General features: G+C 38.9%; 1 protein-coding gene across 4 annotated transcripts; it reads right to left on the reverse strand.

Moving 5' to 3' along the window:
* Positions 1-1,568: 1,568 nt before the first annotated feature.
* LOC131236689 (glycerophosphodiester phosphodiesterase GDPD4) lies at positions 1,569-13,166 on the reverse strand. Of its 4 annotated transcripts, XM_058234032.1 has the most exons (9): positions 12,855-13,146; positions 10,800-10,886; positions 7,435-7,532; positions 5,860-5,920; positions 5,169-5,249; positions 4,696-4,788; positions 3,423-3,512; positions 2,630-2,757; positions 1,615-2,176 (listed from the first exon to the last, which is right to left on the reverse strand). In XM_058234032.1, exons 1-9 carry the CDS (start codon positions 13,119-13,121, stop codon positions 2,011-2,013), a joined length of 1,071 nt encoding a protein of 356 aa, XP_058090015.1. In that variant the 5' UTR covers positions 13,122-13,146; the 3' UTR covers positions 1,615-2,010. The 4 variants fall into 4 exon arrangements, with proteins under 4 accessions (XP_058090017.1, XP_058090018.1, XP_058090015.1 ...); XM_058234034.1 differs by lacking the exon at positions 3,423-3,512 and having other exon boundaries at positions 1,569-2,176; positions 12,855-13,163; XM_058234033.1 differs by lacking the exon at positions 5,169-5,249 and having other exon boundaries at positions 12,855-13,150.
* Positions 13,167-20,996: the final 7,830 nt, after the last annotated feature.

The raw sequence follows: 20,996 nt of genomic DNA on the forward strand, positions 1-20,996 counted from the left end.
GTAAGGCATAGCCCATAAATGAAGCAAATCCAAATTTCAGGTGGACCACGCTATTGGAAACAATGATCACTGAATGCCCACCATTGAAAATCCTAAGGTATGAGATAATATTTTTTTGCCATCAAACTTGTTGATTAGTTCACACAGATCTAGATGAAGGGAAAACACAAATATCAAATTATCCAAAACTTTTGTAACCCACAAGAAGTTTTTAATGGTAAGTAACTTACCATTTCCTGTGGTGTGGTCCACCTGATGTTTGAATCAGTTAATTCTGACTGCCATGCCCTAAAATGAGCTAGAACAACAGTGGATGCACTACCTAGGTATACAACACATACATTGAGGTGGGCCTCACGGTCAGGACCTGACAGGAAAACTCTCAGGTCCTGACCGTTGGATCACCAGAGTCTCTCGTAGTGTCTTTTCTTTGATGAAAAGGGTTGGCGTCTCTCTCTGACATAAATGCCCTCGGTCATTACAGGTATGATTGTTTGCCACTATTCATGAGAAATGACGACTGTGCAACTTGTCGGTTGCATTGGGATCGTTGACCAGTTGGGCCACCCATGTTGGTGTATCAAAATGGCTATGGCAGAGTCGGGTTCATCCAAGCCCCGAGTGGGCCCCACCCCGAGTTGATAAACTTTGGTAGCTTCAAAGACCCTTATAAGGCCAGCTAAACCTAGGCGTTGTGGAGCCTTGCCCATGCACACACACAAGCACACATGCCAATACGGCACTTGAACTGTTCAATCCATTGATCTAGACTGTTCATTAGGTCCAATTTATATTTCATGGGTAAACATGAAATCATTACACCAATCTGACAAATATTAACCATTGATCAATGTTCCTTAATGTGAACGGTCAAGATCATTTACCCGAGTAGGTACAATCAGCAATTTGATCCATCTATTTGTTAGAGACCATCTTGGATTGCTTATAATTCCAAAGAATCACTTTCGTTAGGCATTTGTATCCATCCCATCCATGGCTTGGTAAAAGGATGGCTATAAAAAATAAGGCCAAATTAAGGATGGATAGGATCATCCGATCAGTGAGATTTTAATTGACAGTTTAAATCAATTGATTAGACTAACTGAAAGACATGCAGATGACTCTTTATCTTACTTCCCCTTCACAACCTTTTGTTGCATATGAAAGGCATTTTTACACATCCATGCACCACGAGTGGTATTTGAGCAATTCATGTCCAACTGCATTCTAACTTTCTGCTGCCAAATTTCTACAGCTGCTACTATAATAGTCAGGAAAAGCTCTTAAACCTGTAAAAAAAGGTCCAGCCAGCTCTAATACCATTTGTTGGGAGTTTCAAAGAGGATACACCACCAACAAACAAATGCTCATGGACTGATGAACAGTCCCTATTGTAATAAAAATTCATATACATCTCCAAGAAATGACAGGAATAATTTCACACCATTTTTGTATGACAAAACCAGGATCTTGCACCATTTGCTGTGTTAAAACACATTAGCGCATTTGGCAAAGAGAGAAGGGCAGATTAACAAATGTAAGAGGCTCCTATTAGTCTATAATACAACTTATCAAAAGATGACAAGAAGGTTTCAATAACAGTTATTCAAGGGATATTGAGGACAACAAATACCAATACTTAAACATGACAATGAAGCAAAGATACCATTTGTCTGGGAGTTTTTGCAATCTGATTGCTTTGTTCAATCGCAAAAATGGGCCATCAACTCTCCACAATCAAGATTCCTCTAATATCGGCATAATTACAGAAAGGTTAGCTAAGAGCGAGAAATAAGTCAATTGAATTAACAACTGCCCTAAAGATTCGATACCTTGCAAATTGCCATGCCCAATTGGGGAAGAAAGTTAATTGTCTACAGTTGCTACAAAACAAACACAAAACCAGTCGGAAATCAATTCCGTGCCTCGTGGTTGAGACCACATATTCAAAACCACCTTCCCTAAACTTTCATATTGATCAGCGGATTACTCAAGTGTAGAGATATCTTGTCACGGTAGACTGAAACCCGCCTCGAGGCATTCTGTTTTGATTGTTTGCATCAAGCGTTGAAGAAGGGAGGGTTGGTTTGTAACAATGCCATCTACACGTTCGGCCAACATTTTCTTCATGGAATCCTCATCATCAACAGTCCAAGCATATACTTTCTTACCCCTCCTGTTAAAAAGGAATACTGTAAGCAAGATACATATGCATGTATAATAATGATCGCCTACAACAGTTGTAGGTTGGGTTAACATACCATCTGTCCCATGTATTAATGTGCCACATGCAGGACATCCAACCCATGCAGAAGGTGGGCCTACCATGAAGATCATGTGGATTACCAATCAGGCCAGTCCCTTAACTAGACAGACCACCCTGTGTGGAAAAACCGATGGCTTAGATCAGACCTTATGGTCGTACATGCCCTGTCTGATGAGCAGACATGCATGTTTTCTATGCCAGGTGATCTTCCTGATGGCCTGGTGGACCCGACATTTTGCACAGCTTGGATGTCTTGATTGTATGTTAACTGGTTGTAGGTGCTCATTACTTATGTGCACGTGAGTTGGTACAAAACCACATCCATGAAGACATTAACTTTCTGATGCTAAATGAGGGCCGTACCCATGCGAGATTCTCACAAGTTTCTCATCAATTAAAGGGTAATAGACACCAATAACCCCAGCACGTTTCATCCTCAGCAAGTTAGTTCTAGCACCAGTTGAAGGGTCCCTCATGACGATGTATCCTACCTGCAAAAAAGATCAGCATCCCCACCAACTTAGCGAAATGCATAAATATTTGTCAAGCCTCTCTTTATGTGGCTAGTTGTGATCAAAGCAGACAGAAATCTTCTTGAATTCACCCCACTGATAAGACCCAGAGGCAAGGCCCAAGGCCCTACCTTGCAACAAGCTGGACATTTACAGATATATGCATGTACCAATTAACATGCAGGCCTAGCTTTGGAATCTTGCAATTTCAAGATATTTCAGGTCTTAAAATAGTAAATTTTAAGCCTCTCATTTCCACTGCCAAACCTTGAGGAATAACTTGCTGCTAACACTTCCAGTATCCAAGGGCGCACAGCACCAAGGCATGGATCCAAGGTGCCAGTTGGTGCTATGGTCCTAGGTTTATTGCCTTGATCTTCACAAGAAAGACCTGGGGTCCTTGGAGACTAGGTAGCATCAATGACAAGATATGGGATACTCTGGGTTTTATATGTTTTCTTTCGAGATGTTTTCATAGGAGGCTAATGAAGTGGAGGGAAATCTCATAAAGTAGTTTTTCTCTGGACTTTCACTTCGTATCTAGCAATCTCTTCCCTTTTGGTCTACTTTAGTAAATGCTCTTATTTATCAAGAAAAAAATTCAATAAAACAGTCATGATAAAATGCGGAGAAGTCAATCTTACCGTAACATTTTGCGAGAGTCTAATTACATCCCTTCCTAAAATGTCACTTTTCGCCCATATAAGACAATTTGTACATTTTGTTTCCTTGACCTGCCATAACCCGTAGTGAGATTCTCAGTCTGTATAAGTTAGATAATACCTTCATTATTAAAAGATGTGTTCATCAATGTTCATAAACTACAACTTGACTCAGAAATCAGTCCTTGATTTCCAAAAATGATGCAACAAGCTCCATTAAAACTCTTTAAGAACTGGTATTTGGACTTGGTAATCAGAACCCAGCCAAAGGTTGCCCTATTTCCAAATCAATCAGTGAGCTTTTACACATTTACTATTCATGTTAAGAACACAAATTTGATATGTATGGCATTTGAAGACTATACATAAATATAATGTTAAGATGTCTAACAAGAAGGGAAAAAGAGATTGAAAAAATGTGTAAGAATATTTTCTTAGGCCCTGTTTGGCTGCCACTTAAAAACGAGTTCATCTCATTTTAGTTGACAGTAATTATGTGTTAGAGATTTTAGTAAGGATTAAAAATAATCTTGATAACTGATAATTTTATAAACTACAATCTCTAATACATGATAACTGTTAACTAAAATGAGATGAAATCATTTTTTGAGTGGAAACCAAATGGCGCCTTAATTTACTAATAGTCATTTGATACGTGAACTCTGTCAGTCTGTTGGCAGATCCTAACAGACAACTAAACAGTGCTTCAAACAAATATTTAAAAACCTATACTCAACTGCAGTGATTGATCTGGCCAGGATCAGAGCACGAAGTCCCTAATAAACAAATTCACATTTTGTCCTTTTCCATTTTGGGTCTGTAATGAAAATTTTAAACGAACCTTCAGAAAGCCAATCCCTATATACTCAAGAGTTCAGCCTATATACCCAACATATAGGGAAACAAAAGGACTTTCCCTTCTTTTTCCATCCTCTCCGTTCTCTCCAATCCTAAATTTAACCCATCATAATCTTGACTTGTACACTTCAAGCAGTATACTTTTACCAGCAAATTGTTTCATTTTCTTTATTATTATTTTTAATTATTTTCTATTTTTAAACAATTTCTCATCAACTCAGCTAAGTCAATTTAAGAAAATATGGAGTTAAACTCTGAATAAGCAGATCAGTTGCTAAGTTCCAACTCCATTCCAAGTTTTTAAACATTGCTTTCAGTATATCTTCTAAAAAATTGAAGTATGTCAGAAAGAAGAATGGTGAAAAACCAAATTAATGATAAGCAAAGAATTACTTACAACAGAAAGTATATCAGCCGCTAGCCCTTTCTCATATGATGGAGGTCCAACTTTTGCATCCAGAATCACCTGCCTAACAGATTTTGATATTAACTGCAAACAATCCATTAGAATTTGTCAGAAGCTCAATTATTTTATGTATATTAGCTATAAAGGACACCTATATATAAAGCGGGATGGTTATTAGTCCTCAACAGCACTACCACCTATGCTACAAATCGGGATGGCTACGAGTCCTCAACAGCACTACAACTAGAGAGTGGATTGGCAATATTGTCATATATTTATCGAGAAGCTCTATACACATAAAAACATAACTAAATGCAAAGTTACAAACAATGAACTGCACCATGGCAGCGAATACACTAATTGCAAATTGCAAGTGGATTAGTTTATCATTTAACGTAGTGCCCTTATCAAGAAAAATAGAGAGGAAAAGAAAATAAAACAGCAGAAGTAGCTGTGTAGAATACCGTTAAAGCATCTTCAACAGTAGGGACTTTTTGGTTGTGAAACTCTTGTGGGAACTGAAAGCCTGCATCCAGTCCTTTTATCTACAACCACAAACTAAAATTCATTCGCTTCAATGACGAGTGCCTTGATAACTAACAGTAGATAACAGGTTTCCAAGACCTTTCCCATAAAATCTTCATAAAAGGAAAATTCATTACAAAACTAGGGCAGGACAGTTCGCGATCCGACTCATTTCATTTCTGCTTCCTTCCAAATTATCTTTCTCTTTCATTTCCCTCCCTTTCTCTCCCTCTCTTTTTGTGCACACCACAAAAAGGAAGAGAGTAGCTAGAGATTATTCTGCACCTATGCTGATGGTGAGTTGGTGACATAAATCAATATTTAGTTTCTTTCTGCAGGAAACTGAAGCTTTAAAATATATATATATTTTTTTAAAAGAGCATTTCAAACCTTTCATCTTAATCATATTATGGTTGTTTTCCATGGTCACAGGTATTTGTAGTTCTTGACATTAAGGCATATTTGTATTATCACATTGCATGAAAATGCATTTCATGCATTCCAAAATGGGGAAGGAAATATAGGAATTTCATCTTATTCAACAGAATATCATGCCAAATACAGTACATGAAAGGCTGGTTCATTCATTTAGCTGGGTCATTTTTTAATACTAGGGCAGTGAATTCTCACCTCATTCATGTTGAAATACCCAACTTTTGCAGTGGAGTTACCAGACATCCGCTGCAGATCCCTGCCTGTGTCATGTAAGAATTAAATCTACAAGTAGTTTGAAGTAATTCCAAATATGACAAAAGGGACCCAGAGCAGACATATACCCAGATTTTTATATCATTATATAACAAGATATGAAAATACACTTCCCCAAAAAATGGTGAAAACATGCCTTTCGCTCTCTAGTATCTGTACATGAATGATTTTCCATGCAGAAAAGCACTAAAACTTCAGAGAAAAAGAAAATGTCCAAAACTTTCTGATATACTTGGAACTTGGCTCAGTCAACTTGGTTTTCCTAGATTCACTGAGTCCAAACTATGAATCTATAATTTAAAGAAAGAAAAAAGAAGAAGAAGAAGAAGAATGAATCTACAAAGAAATCAGCTGAGTTGGTAACTGAATTGGACAAAGTTTGGCTTGGCCAATCGACTTCTAACTCAAACCTGGATTTGCAATGTTGGGCTGAAGCTTGAAAACATGCCAATTTATTCTTAGTGGTTACTAAATAGCCAAATGGGCGTTCATTGCTTAAACCCAACTGATGTTTTGATATTGCATTAAATGTTTAAATCCTGGAAGTTATTTCTCCATGATGCTGAATCCTGTAAAGTTTACCTCCAGATCAATATTGCCATGCTGTTCAGCAATAATTTAAGGTCTCTTCAGATCAAGGTATTCCATAGCGGTAACAGTGGCCATAACGGCCACTGCCGTTACTGCTACGATACGGGCAGTAGCGGCTGTTACGGGCTTTCTTTCCTTTTTTTTTTTCTTTTTTTTTTTTTCTTTTTTTTTCCTTTTTTTTTTGGAAAAAAAAAAATCTGTTTTGGCCCCATTGCAAGGAAGTTACAGGCTATTTTTTCTGTAATGGCTGTTACAGCCGTTTCGGCCCCATAATGCGTAATGGTCACTGCCATTTCCATTATCGTTACGTAATGGCCCCGCAACAGCCGTGGTCCATAATGTGGCAAGAAACAGATTTTTTTCAAAAAAAAAAAGAAAGAAAGAAAGAGGCCGCAAGGCCATTATGGCACTATCGTAATGGCAATGGTGGTGGCCATTACAGCCACCATTACCATGATGGAATATGCCTTGCTTCAGATGCATTGAACTTTTAGCCTCTGATGAAGAACATCCTCAGTCTTTTAAAAGATACCTTGGATAAGTAGCCAAGGAGATATTCTCTCAAAAACTCAAAACTGAAAAGTTCAAAGCATCTAATTAATCCTGGTTGTGAGAAATGCAAGTTATTACCGAACAAATAATAACTGTATCATCTAAATAGAACTTCACAGTATCTATCACAAACAAGGTAAATGAACTAATGTTCAGCAATGTCAACAAATCGTTTGGATAATTGAATCTGTGCATTGTACATGCATCCATTATTTTAAAACAAGTATATTGGTGACTTCCAACTGTGCATATGTTGACATCTTTAAAAGATGGGGGGACTACCATTACAAATATGTTACAAATAAAAATAGTCAAAAGTTTAACTTAAAAATTATAGGGGAAAATGAAATATACCTGTCATGGAGAGCAAACAGAACTCCATCCAAAGAGCGAGAGACATCAACCTCAATGCAATCTACTTGAGAAAGAAGGGCAGCACGATATGCATCCATCTGCAAAACATAGAAGGAAAGTTGATTTTTTTTTCTTCTTCTTCTTCTTCTTCTTTTTTCGAAAGGCATGGAAGGAAAGTTGATAGTTTACTTACAGCTGGAATGCACATCTACATAACCACGATGGCACTTTCCTTTTGTTTTGTTTAGTTTAGTTTAGTTTAGTTTAGTTTAGTTTTTTTTTTTTTTTTGTTCAGTTAATATAACAGATCATTGCAGCCAGTTTTTTTATTTCCACAAACCGGACTTTATTTCAGTGTATAGGGCTCATGCTGATATATGAGCAAATAAAAAATATAATTCACTAACTGCTTGCAAGTTATCATGGGGGTTCAGATTCCCTTTCTTTTTCCAAGAATTTGTGTATCTTGGGACATTTGTTAGTCTCTTGCTGGTAATGAAACAACTAACAAGGACAATCTGATTTTGGAGAAACTGGTGTTTTTACTATATGTCAATATGGCTTTTCCAGAAGAATTTCAGCAGTTTTTCCTCACAGTTTGTCGTTATTTGTGCACTACCCTAATCTACCATTAGTGTATCTATATCCATCTAAACACATTTTTGTCTTTTCCATTGAGCTAATATCGCATACAATGATATATCTTTAATACTTATCATTCCATGGAAGCTTTACCATGTCATGCGTGCTGAGGCCTAGGGTTGCCATGTCTACCCTCTCAAGTCTGAGTTTGGAGACCAAATTGGCATTGCTAAAATAAGCACTTCCAGAAATTTTAATTCTCAAAAGCAATTATTTGAGCTTAAATGATTTTGGTTGGGATGTGACAATAATTAATCATTAGGAAGTAATTTCCATATCAGAAATTCTTTCCTAAATGAGGAGTGATCCCCAGGAGGGGTTCAACTCTCAATGGTAAGCGTCTATCGATTTGGCAAATGTATTTAAGAGGTTATCTGTTTATCTATTTGGTGCACCTTTCATTGGCTATTTTGACACTCCCTTGTCCCAACTTTCATCTATTTGGTGCACACATGTTAGAGGTCCAAGCAATTCATCAAGTAGGGTACATTATGAACATGCCAATTGCCATGGACCAAAAGTAATATTGGTCCGCTGATCAAGCAGGTCAAACTTGCATGAAAAAAAAAAAGGTCTAACAATCCAAATTCAATGCACATATTTGGCTCACTTGACGAATGTATCATCAGATCAGCTGTTGGAAAATACCATTGGATCAGCTGTCGAGCAGTACACATGTCAAAGATCATGTCTGCTCATCAGGAAGGAGACACTATGAACGTGCCATGGACCAAAATAATATTGGTCCACTGATGAGGCAAGTCAAACTTGTATCAGAAAAAAAAAAAAAAAAACTCCAACTGTCCAAATTCAACGTACATGTGTGGCTCTTTTGATGAGTGCAACACCCTGATTATAGGTATATGGCATGTTCATGGTGCCCACTACCTAATCGATGCCATGGATCTGTGATACATGTGCCATGTGAGGTGGGGAACCAAGCCCTGAATAAGAGCTGTCATACAGGGTCCAGTGTGGGACAATTTCAAATATGCCCTTCAGAAATAATTTAACCAAAAGGAATTCCCCGCAAGAAATTGTTTTCATGGTTAAACCAAATGCACCCTGACTTAGGAATGTATTCATGTGTGAATGATACAGCTGCCTTGAACAGAAATACGTTTGGTGACTTCTAACATTGATGAAAGAATGTTCAACTTGTCACCATCTCCTGGGAAATATGGGTATCTCACCAACTGCGATTAGGAATGTATATTAATGATGCTGCTGATAAATAAATAAATAAATAAAAACTAGATTAATGAGGTGGAAGGGGTGGTGTAACCCAAGGAAACATAAGCAATGTTCCTGAATAGATGCAGGAGAATAGAAGACATAATTTTAGAAGATTGCTGCCAGAAGAGTATTCTACCTAATCTTTCGAAAAAAAAAAAAAAAGTGTATACTAAACAAGTCGGAAACTCAAGCCTTGTATGAAAAATAAATAAAGGCGAATCGTGTCTCCTCTACCTTATTCAGATGAGAAATACATAAAAACACTATTTCTATCGACATGTAACAATATGATTTGCTGTTTTCCAAGCTAATGCTTCTCATAAACATATTTAAATTCAAAGAATGCTCCACCCAATAATTACCAGAAAAACTTCATGAAGTAAACCCTTTTTTTTTTTTTTTTTTTAAATGATAACTCCCTGATCTAAACATTAAATTTGATACTTTAAACACCAAATGAAGGTAACAGCAACATTTTTAGAGTCATTGGTTCAAATTCAATAGTAGGTAAAACCGAAGTTATCAAAAATTGCATGACAATGTTTTATTGAAACGTGGGAGCTAATGTATCAGAGAGCCTCTGCATGGCTTCCCCCTTTGTTATATAAACAAAACTTGGAGGTGGTAGTTAAGCAGTTATTATTGGCTCATTTTTAGACACCATGCAAATAGCACCAATCCATCACATTTACCACGCCCCCATCCAATGCAAGTGGCGTTTACAAGAACCAGACTCCAAATAATAAGTTATACAATCAATGAGATACGAAGTGAATTAGCCTATACAAATCCTAGTCAATGAAACATCATTACCTGAGATCGAGGTGTAGTAAAAAGGTCCATAACTTGTACTCCACATTTTGTGTCACTAAGTTACAAATATCATGATTGTCATTGTTGGCCATGCCACATGTTCCGTACAGGCCTAGTCCCAAACCTTTTTCATGTATATCCTCAAAGGTCTTCCATAAAATTATTGGCTCATTTTTAGACACCATGCAAGTAGCACCAATCCATCACATTTACCATGCCCCCATCCAATGCAAGTGGCGTTTACAAGAACCAGACTCCAAATAATAAGGTATACAATCAATGAGATACGAAGTGAATTAGCTTATACAAATCCTAGTCAATGAAACATCATTACCTGAGATCGAGGTGTAGTAAAAAGGTCCATAACTTGTACTCCACATTTTGTGTCGCTAAGTTACAAATATCATGATTGTCATTGTTGGCTATGCCACATGTTCCGTACAGGCCTAGTCCCAAACCTTTTTCATGTATATCCTCAAAGGTCTTCCATAAAATTAGTCTACTTCATTTATTTTTTCTTCTTTTTTCTTTTCTTTTCTTCTTCTTCTTCTTCTTCTTTTTTCTCGCACCAATTGTTATTATGATCACTGGATCCAATAGCAATTATCATGGAAGACAAAATGCTGGAAAGATGATCAAATGATAGATGAACCCACAAATTGTTGCACACATACCGTGTTGGGAACCGATTTGCTTGAATCGCCACCATGAGCACATACAAGAGGAGGATCATCAAGCCAACCACACTTCTGCAATTGCATCTGCAAGAATATGAAGTAAAATGTGAAGGGAAAGTGGATCTATTTTAGTTTTCAATTAATTACAGGAAAAGCAGCCGATAACAAGTCATCTCAAATGAGATTTAGAATAATATCATCTGACATTCGGTATTGCCTGAGTTGTATCAGCTTCCATGACTCCATCTGCAACAAAATGAGTTACCAAACTGAAACATCACCAAAATCGATGACACAGCCTGGATATGGACAAGTCAGGGCGAGTTGAAAAGGTATTGGACCATGGGTGAGTTGTACTCTAAAAATCGCTACTTAATTCCAGAATGAGAATGAACCAAAGCAAGTACACATTTGCTGGTATCCTAAGGAAAAACAATTAACTCCTCCAACACAATCCTTGCTATAGCCCCAAAAAAGGTAGATATGATCAATGAGCAGTCACAAGCCTATGTTCCTAGCAATGATAGAGAATCTGATTTTATTATTATTATTATTTGGAAGATATAATAGAGTATATTATTACAACCCAAAATAATAACAAAATTATTTGATCCAACAATTTCAAGAAGGGAGATGCCAAAAGAATCTTTCGACACCATTGTTTCAACAAACAGTAGAAAAACTGAAATACCCAAGGGAAAGTTTGAAATTATATTTATTTTGTTTGACTGCAAGCTGGTCATTACTGACAATTAGAGCACTTTTGTCTGCATTTTTTTATTTTTTTTCATTGACTTTTGTTTGTATCTTATATGTACCATATTGTTTGGTGATCATAGCCAACCCCAATTAAACGGGACAAGGCTTAGATGATGATGATTCTTTGAATGATCAACAATAGCCAAAAGCTATCTGTTAAGAACCTAATGGTCCCAACCAATACACCAAAAGCCTCAGGACTGATGAAACGCATTAAGCTAGGTCCTTAAACCTCTGGGTTCCGTAACACACTACCACACTCTGCAGCCGGTGTCCATGTAGGTCCACTCTATGGCAGCACTCACTATGGCCTATGTCCAGGTGGCCCTATCCACACTGTGGTGGCTCACTCTAGACCAGGTTGCCCTTTCCACAGGTCGCCCCTTCTAGGACTTGAACATTGGGCGTGCTGTTGGCTTTGATACCAAATGATGAGAACCTAATCAACACTCTAAAATCCTCGGTAATGATGCAAAATGCCAAGCTACGCCCTTAACTACTAGCAATCGTAACAAAATCCCTCATTTCTTTATACACAATTGAAAATGAGGGAAATCATTTGAAATTACTATTAAGAATTGCCAGAAGCACATGTTCTGAGGTTTCAATTTGAGCATATGTTCATTTCATTGTAGCCAAAAAACTGCTCCATGATGCAATCCAGACCGTCAAATCAAAGATCTTTCGATTGTCGAATTCAAAGCACTGCTCTTCTCTTTTAACATGCCACCGACCATACGGTTCTAACCACCCAAGCAGGCGTGCATTTTGCTGTATAGATAATGGCATAAAACATTGAAACAGTGGCAGAGTATGGCAATCCATAGGAATGCACCCAACGACTGTACACACAGCATCTACATACGTCAATCCAAAACGTCAAACTGTGGGGCCCACTCCATATAGAACATATCTGTATCTGATTAGAGGATGATCCTTGTCCCCTATTCACATGCGGGACATGTGTGTGAAAGATCTTCACCGTTCAGTAGGTGGGGACCGCCGTGAAAATGCTCTCAGGAAAAAATCGGGGCGATGCACTTTGCAGATGGGCCACGAGTGCATGACAAAAGTTAACGGTTAGAATGAAAAGGGTTCGAGTCCAGCGTGTAGCCCAAATGATGAGTGGACCAGCTTGATTTTCGAGGTAGGGCATGTTTAAGGTGAGCCCCACCTGAAGAAAGGTTCTGATCACATCCAAATCTGGAAAGGAAACCAGGAGAGCTTTGTTGAATCTTCTACATGAAGAAATCAATAGGAGAAATACAAAGAAGAAGAAGAGGAAGAGAAAACCTGGTGAAATCGTCTCAATCGGAAATGGAAGAAAATAGGAGGGATGAAAGCTATGAATCCAATAATCAAAAGCAATCGGAGAAATCTCTTGGAAGAAAATCTCAGAAATCGCTTCCACAGCCGACTGTGAAGCGAGCGCTGGGGCTGTTTCTTCCTCTGTTTCGGTATCGCCATCCCTTTCCTTTTTCCTCTCCAATTCTCAGAGAGAGAGAGCTCCCATTCTTTGTAAGAAATAAAAAGGGCTCGTGTGATGGCACATGCCAACATGGCACGCGTGTGTAATACTGAAGCTCTTCATCGGCACCACTCCGTGCCCTGCTTCAAAATTAAGGGGGTTCGCTCTTCGTGCGGGCCTACCCATCTACGATATAATTAGGTTCACTTGACTAGAAGGGATCCGGGGATCCACCGACGTGGCTGCGATCCCTGACTGTGGGGCCCACCTTGATGTATGTACCTTATATCCCCCTTGAAAACTCATTTTAAAGGATGATCTAAAAAACGAAGTATATCCAAATCTCAGGTGAACCATAGTATAATAAACAGTGGTAACTTCCTAATAAAAACCTCTCGTGAGGCACACAAGTTTTTGATCCAGCTTACATTTGCGTGGTCTCTTTGTCCAGGTATTCGGGAGCTTATCAACATATTGTATTGAGATACTTCGTTTCTACACTTGAGGTCTTGGTATCGATCCCTAGCGGGGGTGGTTAACATGGAGTGTGTGTACTGACATGGGTGTATACTAACAGGCTAACCCAAAAAAAAAAAAAAAAACCATACTGCATGGCAAGTAAACATTTCGATGGCCCCATTAAGCTTTTAATGGTGGGATTTCAATAACAACTGTTTTCTATGATGTGGTTCACGTAAGATTTGAGTTTGCTTCGATTTCGAGACATGCCTGAAAATAAACTATCGAAATGGATGAACAGTGTAGATATAAAAGACATACATCACAGTGGGCTCACAATCAGTAATCCACCAACCACCCAAACCGTGCACCCTTGGCCACACTTGACTAGCAGATATCTCAAAGGCGAGTCCCTCATTTGGTCCAGGTGCAAATTCTGTCATGTGGAGGGGGGCGGCTTCAATGGATTCCCGGATCCACCGACAGTGGGGCACCCCATGATGCATGTGACTTAAATTCCTGTCCTGTATACGTTTTGGCACCTCATTCTAAAGCATGATTCAAAAAATAAAGTAGATTAAAGTCTCATGTGGACTATTCATTAGAAACAGTCGTAATTGAATACCCACATAAAAATAAAATAAAATCAGGGGCATAGGAATATTTATTTGCCATGGAATCTATAGATAAGGTAATAAAGACCTTCGGGACTGCATAAATATTAGATTGATCCAAACTTGTAGCCCATGAGAAGATTTTAATGGTCAATTACTATTATGTTTCTATAATGCGGTCCACCTCAAATTTGGTTCTCTTCCTTCTCTTGGGATTATGACTTAAAATAACCTATCAAAATGTCTGGATTTACAGTACATACATCAGGGTGTGCCCCACATAGATCTAATGAAGCCACTCTTCATGGAAGCAGATTGCCTTTTGAGGCATAGATATACCTGTGCGGGCTGTGTGGGGTCCACAAAGATATCCATGACAAATCCATTTCGTCCATATGTTTTGAAATACCACAATAAGATAAGATTCTAAAAATCAGGCAAATTCAGAAGTCAAGTAGGCCACAATAATAAAATAGTGGGAACAGAAATATCCACGGTATCATTCAAACCGTTCATAGGAATATTACCACTCACATAGATTGTACAAAACTTCTATCACTCTCAATTGTTTAATCCCCATTTATTTCGTATGATATGGCGCATACTGAGTTTTTTATCTCCCTGATGTTTAGAATCATGCCTTATAGTGGTCCTTCAAAACAGATGTATAGTGGATTTATCACAGGCATCTTTGTAGGCTCCACACAGCTCCAGTATAAAAATATATATGTGCTCGGGTGTCATAGACAATCTGCTTCCCTGCAAAGGAGGCTCGTGGTGGCTGGGTCACCATGTCCTTCACCGTAGATCCATTGAGAGATGGATAGGGATTGCCGACATCCGAGATAACCTTATGTGGCTATGTTTGAGTATATATTTGATTGGCCTCTCTCGTGAACCGCTCTACGACTGCACTTCATTGACCTTGATACTTCGAGCAATCATTGCCATACACCTTTTTTGTGATTTGGTTTACAATTTCTATAACATTGTAAGTACAGGCGTGCTTGAATGGAATGTGTGGCTCAATTCAAATTGAATAACTATGATACTAAGCGTCAAGATAGACAAATACATTGTATGTGATTTAATTGAATAGGATCCATCGCTTATGGAGTCACACAGTATGTTAAAAGTATCAGGTAATAGTCAAATGGTGGGGTTCGTCCTCTAATAATAAGTTATACATTTGCTTTCCATACGAAAGTACTTTTCAATACAAACAAAAGAATAAGAAAATAATTTTTATAGTTGGTCGCAGAGAACAACTGCAAAATACCTTCCTAAATGGAGAATTTTAATTGATGCTCAAACTGAATCCAACATATGAACGTAAATCCAAATTATAGTTAAAGTTAACATCTATTTGATTAACGTTACGAATTACACTAAGGAATGTAAATAACAGATAAAAGTAAAAGATTACACTACAAAACGTAATTGACTGACACTAAAGATATTACACTAAGGAATGTAAATGATAAATAAAGAATAATTGAATAATAAATTTAGTTTTATTGGGTTGGCATGAGACCATTTGCTTTGTTGAATTCTTTTGTTATTTATATCCTTAACCCGACCATCTGAATACTTCACACATTTTGATGGTTGTTGTAACCATTCAACACTACTCGACCTTCTGTATGTTTTTCAGATTCTGATGGTAGTTATACTATTTCAACACCATTGACCTTTTAGATTCTTCATTCTAAACTCATCACATGTCTTAGTAACCGCTACAGGCTTTCTTATCAACTTGATTGCATTCCACTCGGTCGAGTTTCTGAATGACTATCAACTACTTGATCGACCTCATGGATGACTATCAGCCGCTTCGTTTGCTTTTAAATTCTCATCAACTGCTCCATGTCTTATTATACTGTTAGTTGTGATTTTGTAAAAAGCATTCCAAATATACTTGGAGACTTTTAGCATGCCATATCTTTTCCTTGTTATAACACGTGACCTTTGCAATTGAGTTTTCCAAGAACATTCAAGAATAGGGTACAACAACCTCTTTTAAGGATAATTAATTTTACCGTTGAAAGGCCTCCACCACCAACACAATCAATGCTTGATTCCCTCGAAGCATTATTTGTAAAAGAGGTTTCCAGTTTGATATACTTTTGAAAGCAACCATTCAAGGAGAGATCTCACTCTAGTGCCACCTAATATAACATGTGCTAGAAGAAAATGAAGAAGATCAATGTTTTATGCTTGTTGATAATCCTTAAACTTATAGGAAGACAAAAATCTCTATTAAAAAGAGTAAAAACTAATATTATTGAATAAATTGTTATACTTAAAATAATAAAATAAAAATAAAACATTTGAATCGACTTGAACTTTATTTAACGGCGTAGATAGAATCTTTAAATTATTACTGGACTCTTCAAATCTTAAAATAATAAAAAATATTAAAAATTATAATTTACTAAATTAGTAAAATTTAACTTGAAACTAAATATTAACCATTAAAACAATGTTATTCTTTGAGACCATTCACAGGCTAATAAACTTTAGCCATTGTTTAGGATGCAAGCCTATTTAATAGCTTTTCCAATATATTATATTATGGTTGTAAAGTTATGCAGTTATGCTCATCGAAGGCTATAATGTTCATTTTATATATATATATATATATATATATATATATATATATATATATATATATATATATATATATATATATATATATATAACAAGTGGATAAGTTGGCTTATGGGATGGACCAACTCTATAAACCAGCGTGGGCCTAGTGAAACCCAAGCCTGTTAAGACTTCTATATCCAAAAGCAAGCTAACCTTCAAGAAGGGTGATGCAATGCAAGGACACTCAAAGAATGGGACTACGAGTCCGCCCATAGGTCGGCCAGAAGTTAGCCATAGGTCGGCCATAAGTCGGCCAGATGTCAGACAAAGGTTGGCCAGAGGTCAGACAAAGGTTGGCCAGAGGTCAGACAGGGGTCGGCTAGAGGTCAGCACTGTCTACAATAGAGTTAAAATCATATCCTGGGGATCTCGGACAATGTAATCTTAGGAAGATCTCGGGCATAACAGCAGTCCTAAATAAGAAAGACTCTATACATGCATGTCTAACTCAGCGCTCGCCTTGGGACCCAACTTAAAGTTGAGATACAGATCCAAAAGATCTCCCTAAAAATCAGAGATCTTGTTCAAGATCTCCGGAAGATAGCGCTAGATCTCGACGATCACGTGATCCTATAATCTCGTGAAAATCCAGGATCACAACAAATCTCCAAAATATCGGAAAAGAATCCCTGTACGTCGGGATCCTCCCTCTCCTATAAATAAGAGAGACTCCAAGGGTAAAAGGTACGCAAATTCTCTTTCCCAGAACCCCTCAATACTATAAGACCCAGATTCCTAACCTAACTTTGGCATCAGAGGGTCCCTTGCTCTAGCCAGGGTCTCCTTTGTCTTCTTCCTGTGCAGGTACTCGAAGGTCTAAAGAGGGTGGACCAGATTTTTGCATCAACAGTTTGGCGCCGTCTGTGGGAACGACATCTTAAGTCGTTCCTGCTCTACCATAAATACCCCAAACAATCTACAATGGCGAAATGAAAGAAGAAAGTTATTCCTGAATCATCGCTGCAGCCAAGTCGAAGCTCTTCCTGAATGATCTGTTTGCAGTCATCTCAGTTATTCCTGAATCGATAACCCTGAGCCCGCTGAGCGGCATAACGGCCAAAACCACCTCGGCCTCAACAGGCTCACCTCGGCCTCAACAGCTTAGCTCGGCCTTAACAGGTCACCTCGGCCTCAACAGGTCACTTTAGCCTCAACAGGTTAGATCGGCCTCGGCAGCTCAAGTTAGCCTTGAAAGGTCAGCCCGGCCTCGACAGGTCAGCTTGGTGCTCGATCTCGCACGGGAGTTGTGCTGCTCGAAGAGGAAACAACTCAGTTGAGGACATAATGCGAAAGGAAGAAGTGGAGTACTCTTCCGTTAGCGCCAAAGGAAAGAAAGAAGACGACCAAGACTGGGGCTAATATACCAACCGACATCAAGAAAGTCACTTTCATCGGTACACTCCCTTGAACACTAAGCCGAAGTAAATGCTGAAAGAAGCCAAGTTGAGCAAGGAAACCTGATGACCGAGCCTCGGTAAGTCAAGTCAGCTCGACCTCAAATCGGTCTCAACAGGCTCAGCTTAGCCTCAATAGCTCAGCTCAGCCTCAACAGCTTAACTCGGCCTCAACTGGTCACCTCGGCCTTCGAAGGTCAGCCTAGCCTTGGAAGGTCAGCTCGGCCTTGGAAGGTCAGCTCGACAATAAGGCTCATCAGCCAACTCTGACCTCGACATCGAATACTGAAGGACATATCGACTAGAAGAGATGGGGGGCTCGTACTCCGCCCATGAGATGTTGAACGCTTGAGGATCTACTACCCCCAGGTCATCCAGGCCTCGATAGGTCAGCTCAGCCTCGTTAGGTCAGCTTGGCTTCAACTCGACCTTGGCAGCTCCGCTCAGCCTTAACAACTCAGCTCGGCCTCAACAGGTCACCTGGCTTCAACAGGTTAGCTCGACCTCAACAGGTTCGCTCGGTCTCAATAGGTTAGCTCGGCCTCAACAGCTCAAGTCAGCCTCGAAAGGTCAGCTCTATGCTCGATCTCGCACCCGGAGCTGTGCTGCTAAAAGAGGAAACAGCTCGGTTGAGGATATGGAGTAAAGGGAAGAAGGGGAGAACTCTTCCATTAGCGATCAGGGGATTCCCAGCGATCCATCCATGCCGGAGCTCAGCCCAAGGGATTCCCAGGGATCCATCCATGCTGGAGCTCAGCCTAGGGGATTCTCAGGGATCCATCCATGCCGACCTATTTCATGGGTCAACCATTATTCAAGCATGAGCTGACCAGGCATAAGTCGACCATGCATAAGCCGATTAGGCCAGGCGTAAGCCAACTAGGCATAAGCCAACTATGCATAATCTGACCAACTTACTTCTCGAACCTCCACAGGTCAGCTCGAGAAGTAAGGGGGGGCTTACTGTTGAGGAAAAAAATGGACAAGTGAATAAATCGGCTTATGGAATGGACCAACTTTATTAAACCAACGCGGGCCCAGTGAAACCCGAGCTTGATAAGGCTTTTACGTCCAAAAGCAGGCTAACCTTCAAGAAGGGTGATGCAAATGCAAAGACATTCAAAGAATGGGACTACAAGTCCCCTCATAGGTTGGCTAGAGGTCGGCCATAGATCAGCCAGAGGTTGGCTAGAAGTTAGCCAGAGGTCGGCCATAGGTTGGCTAGAAGTCAGCCAGAGGTTGGTCATAGGTCGGTCAGAGGTCAGACAAAGGTCAGCCGGAGGTCAGACAGGGGTCGGCCAAAGGTCAGCATTGTCTACAACGGAGTTAAAATCATATCCTGGGGATATCGGACAACTGTAATCTCAGGAAGATCTCGAGCATAATAGCAGTCCTAAATAAGAAAGAATCCATACATGCATGCCCAACTTAGCGCTCGCCTTAGGACTCGACCTAAAGTCGATATACGGATCTGAAGGATCTCCCTAAAAATCAAAGATCTTGTTCAAGATCTCCGAAAGATAGCGCTAGATCTCGATGATCACGGGATCCTATAATTTCGAGAAGATACAGGATCACAACAAATCTCCAAAATATCAGAAAAGAATCCCCGTACGACGGGATTCTCCCTCTCTTATAAATATGAGAGACTCCAAGGGTGAAAGGTACGCAAAATCTCTCTTCCAGAACCCCTTAATTCTATAAGACTCAGATTCCTAGCCTGACTTTGGCATCGGAGGGTCTTCTATTCTAGCCAAGGTCTCCCTTATCTTCTTCCTGTGTAGGTACTCGAAGGTTTAAAGAGGACCAGATTTTTGCATCAACATATATAATATTGAACTTTTAAGGCTGAATATTTTTCACGGCACTCCATGAAGTCATCCATGATTTATCCTACAATAAGATACTATATTTACATGACAAAGAATCAAAGTGTGGACCCAATGTTATAAACTAGTAAGGCTATCTTTGCTAAGTCATTTACACCTTTGATTTGTTTGGACGGCTTTGGCCCACCGATTGAAAGGAGCAATGGTATTTATACGACAAGGAGGCTTATAAGATCATGCACGAATGTTTCTCCTTGCCAAATGTGGTATAATATGAACGTGTGACACCATAATTCGAAACCTAGAAGCTTAACTTGACTAGGCAAGTCCAATAGACTCAGGGAGCATTTGGATCATATGTTACTTAAGATAAGCTACTTATGTCTTAAGTAGCTTATCTTGACTTCTACTTATTAAATTGAAGTGATTAAGTAACTTTAAATAAAAAAGCTACTTATAATTGACCATAAACCAAATTTACTTATCTCAAATAAATTACTTATGTACTGCTGTAGGTAGAAAAACATAACTTATTTATTCGTATCCAAAGGAGCCCTTAAAGACTCAAACAGACTGGACAAGATATTCAATAATTCAATCAGTATATGACTAGTCACAAATCTTTATAGTATAAGTATAAAATTTAACTAACTAGAGGTTTGAACCCAACATATTGAAATACTGAAATGGCACATTGGTGGATGTTGTTGGCCCTCCTCCCATGAGATCAGCTGACTAAATGGGTATCAGAGGCTTGGTTCAAAATCTCTTCAATTTTAGTTTGACTTGGCGGAGTTTCGAGTCGAGTCACTAAGCTTGGGAACTGTGCCTGTACATGCGCGTGGGATCAACAAAGCTCCTTAAGAAAAAAGAATTTTGTTCAAATAAGTTATTGGAATTGGGATTTTTCAAATGATCCAAACCGGCTGAACTATTTATTAGATTAATGTTTACCTTTTTTTCATGCTAAGGCTATAGTGACTGTCCATTTTCGAAGCAAAGGACCCAAATTTCAAATG

Source organism: Magnolia sinica, chromosome 2 (genome assembly GCF_029962835.1).
Source record: "Magnolia sinica isolate HGM2019 chromosome 2, MsV1, whole genome shotgun sequence".
NCBI lineage: Eukaryota > Viridiplantae > Streptophyta > Magnoliopsida > Magnoliales > Magnoliaceae > Magnolia > Magnolia sinica.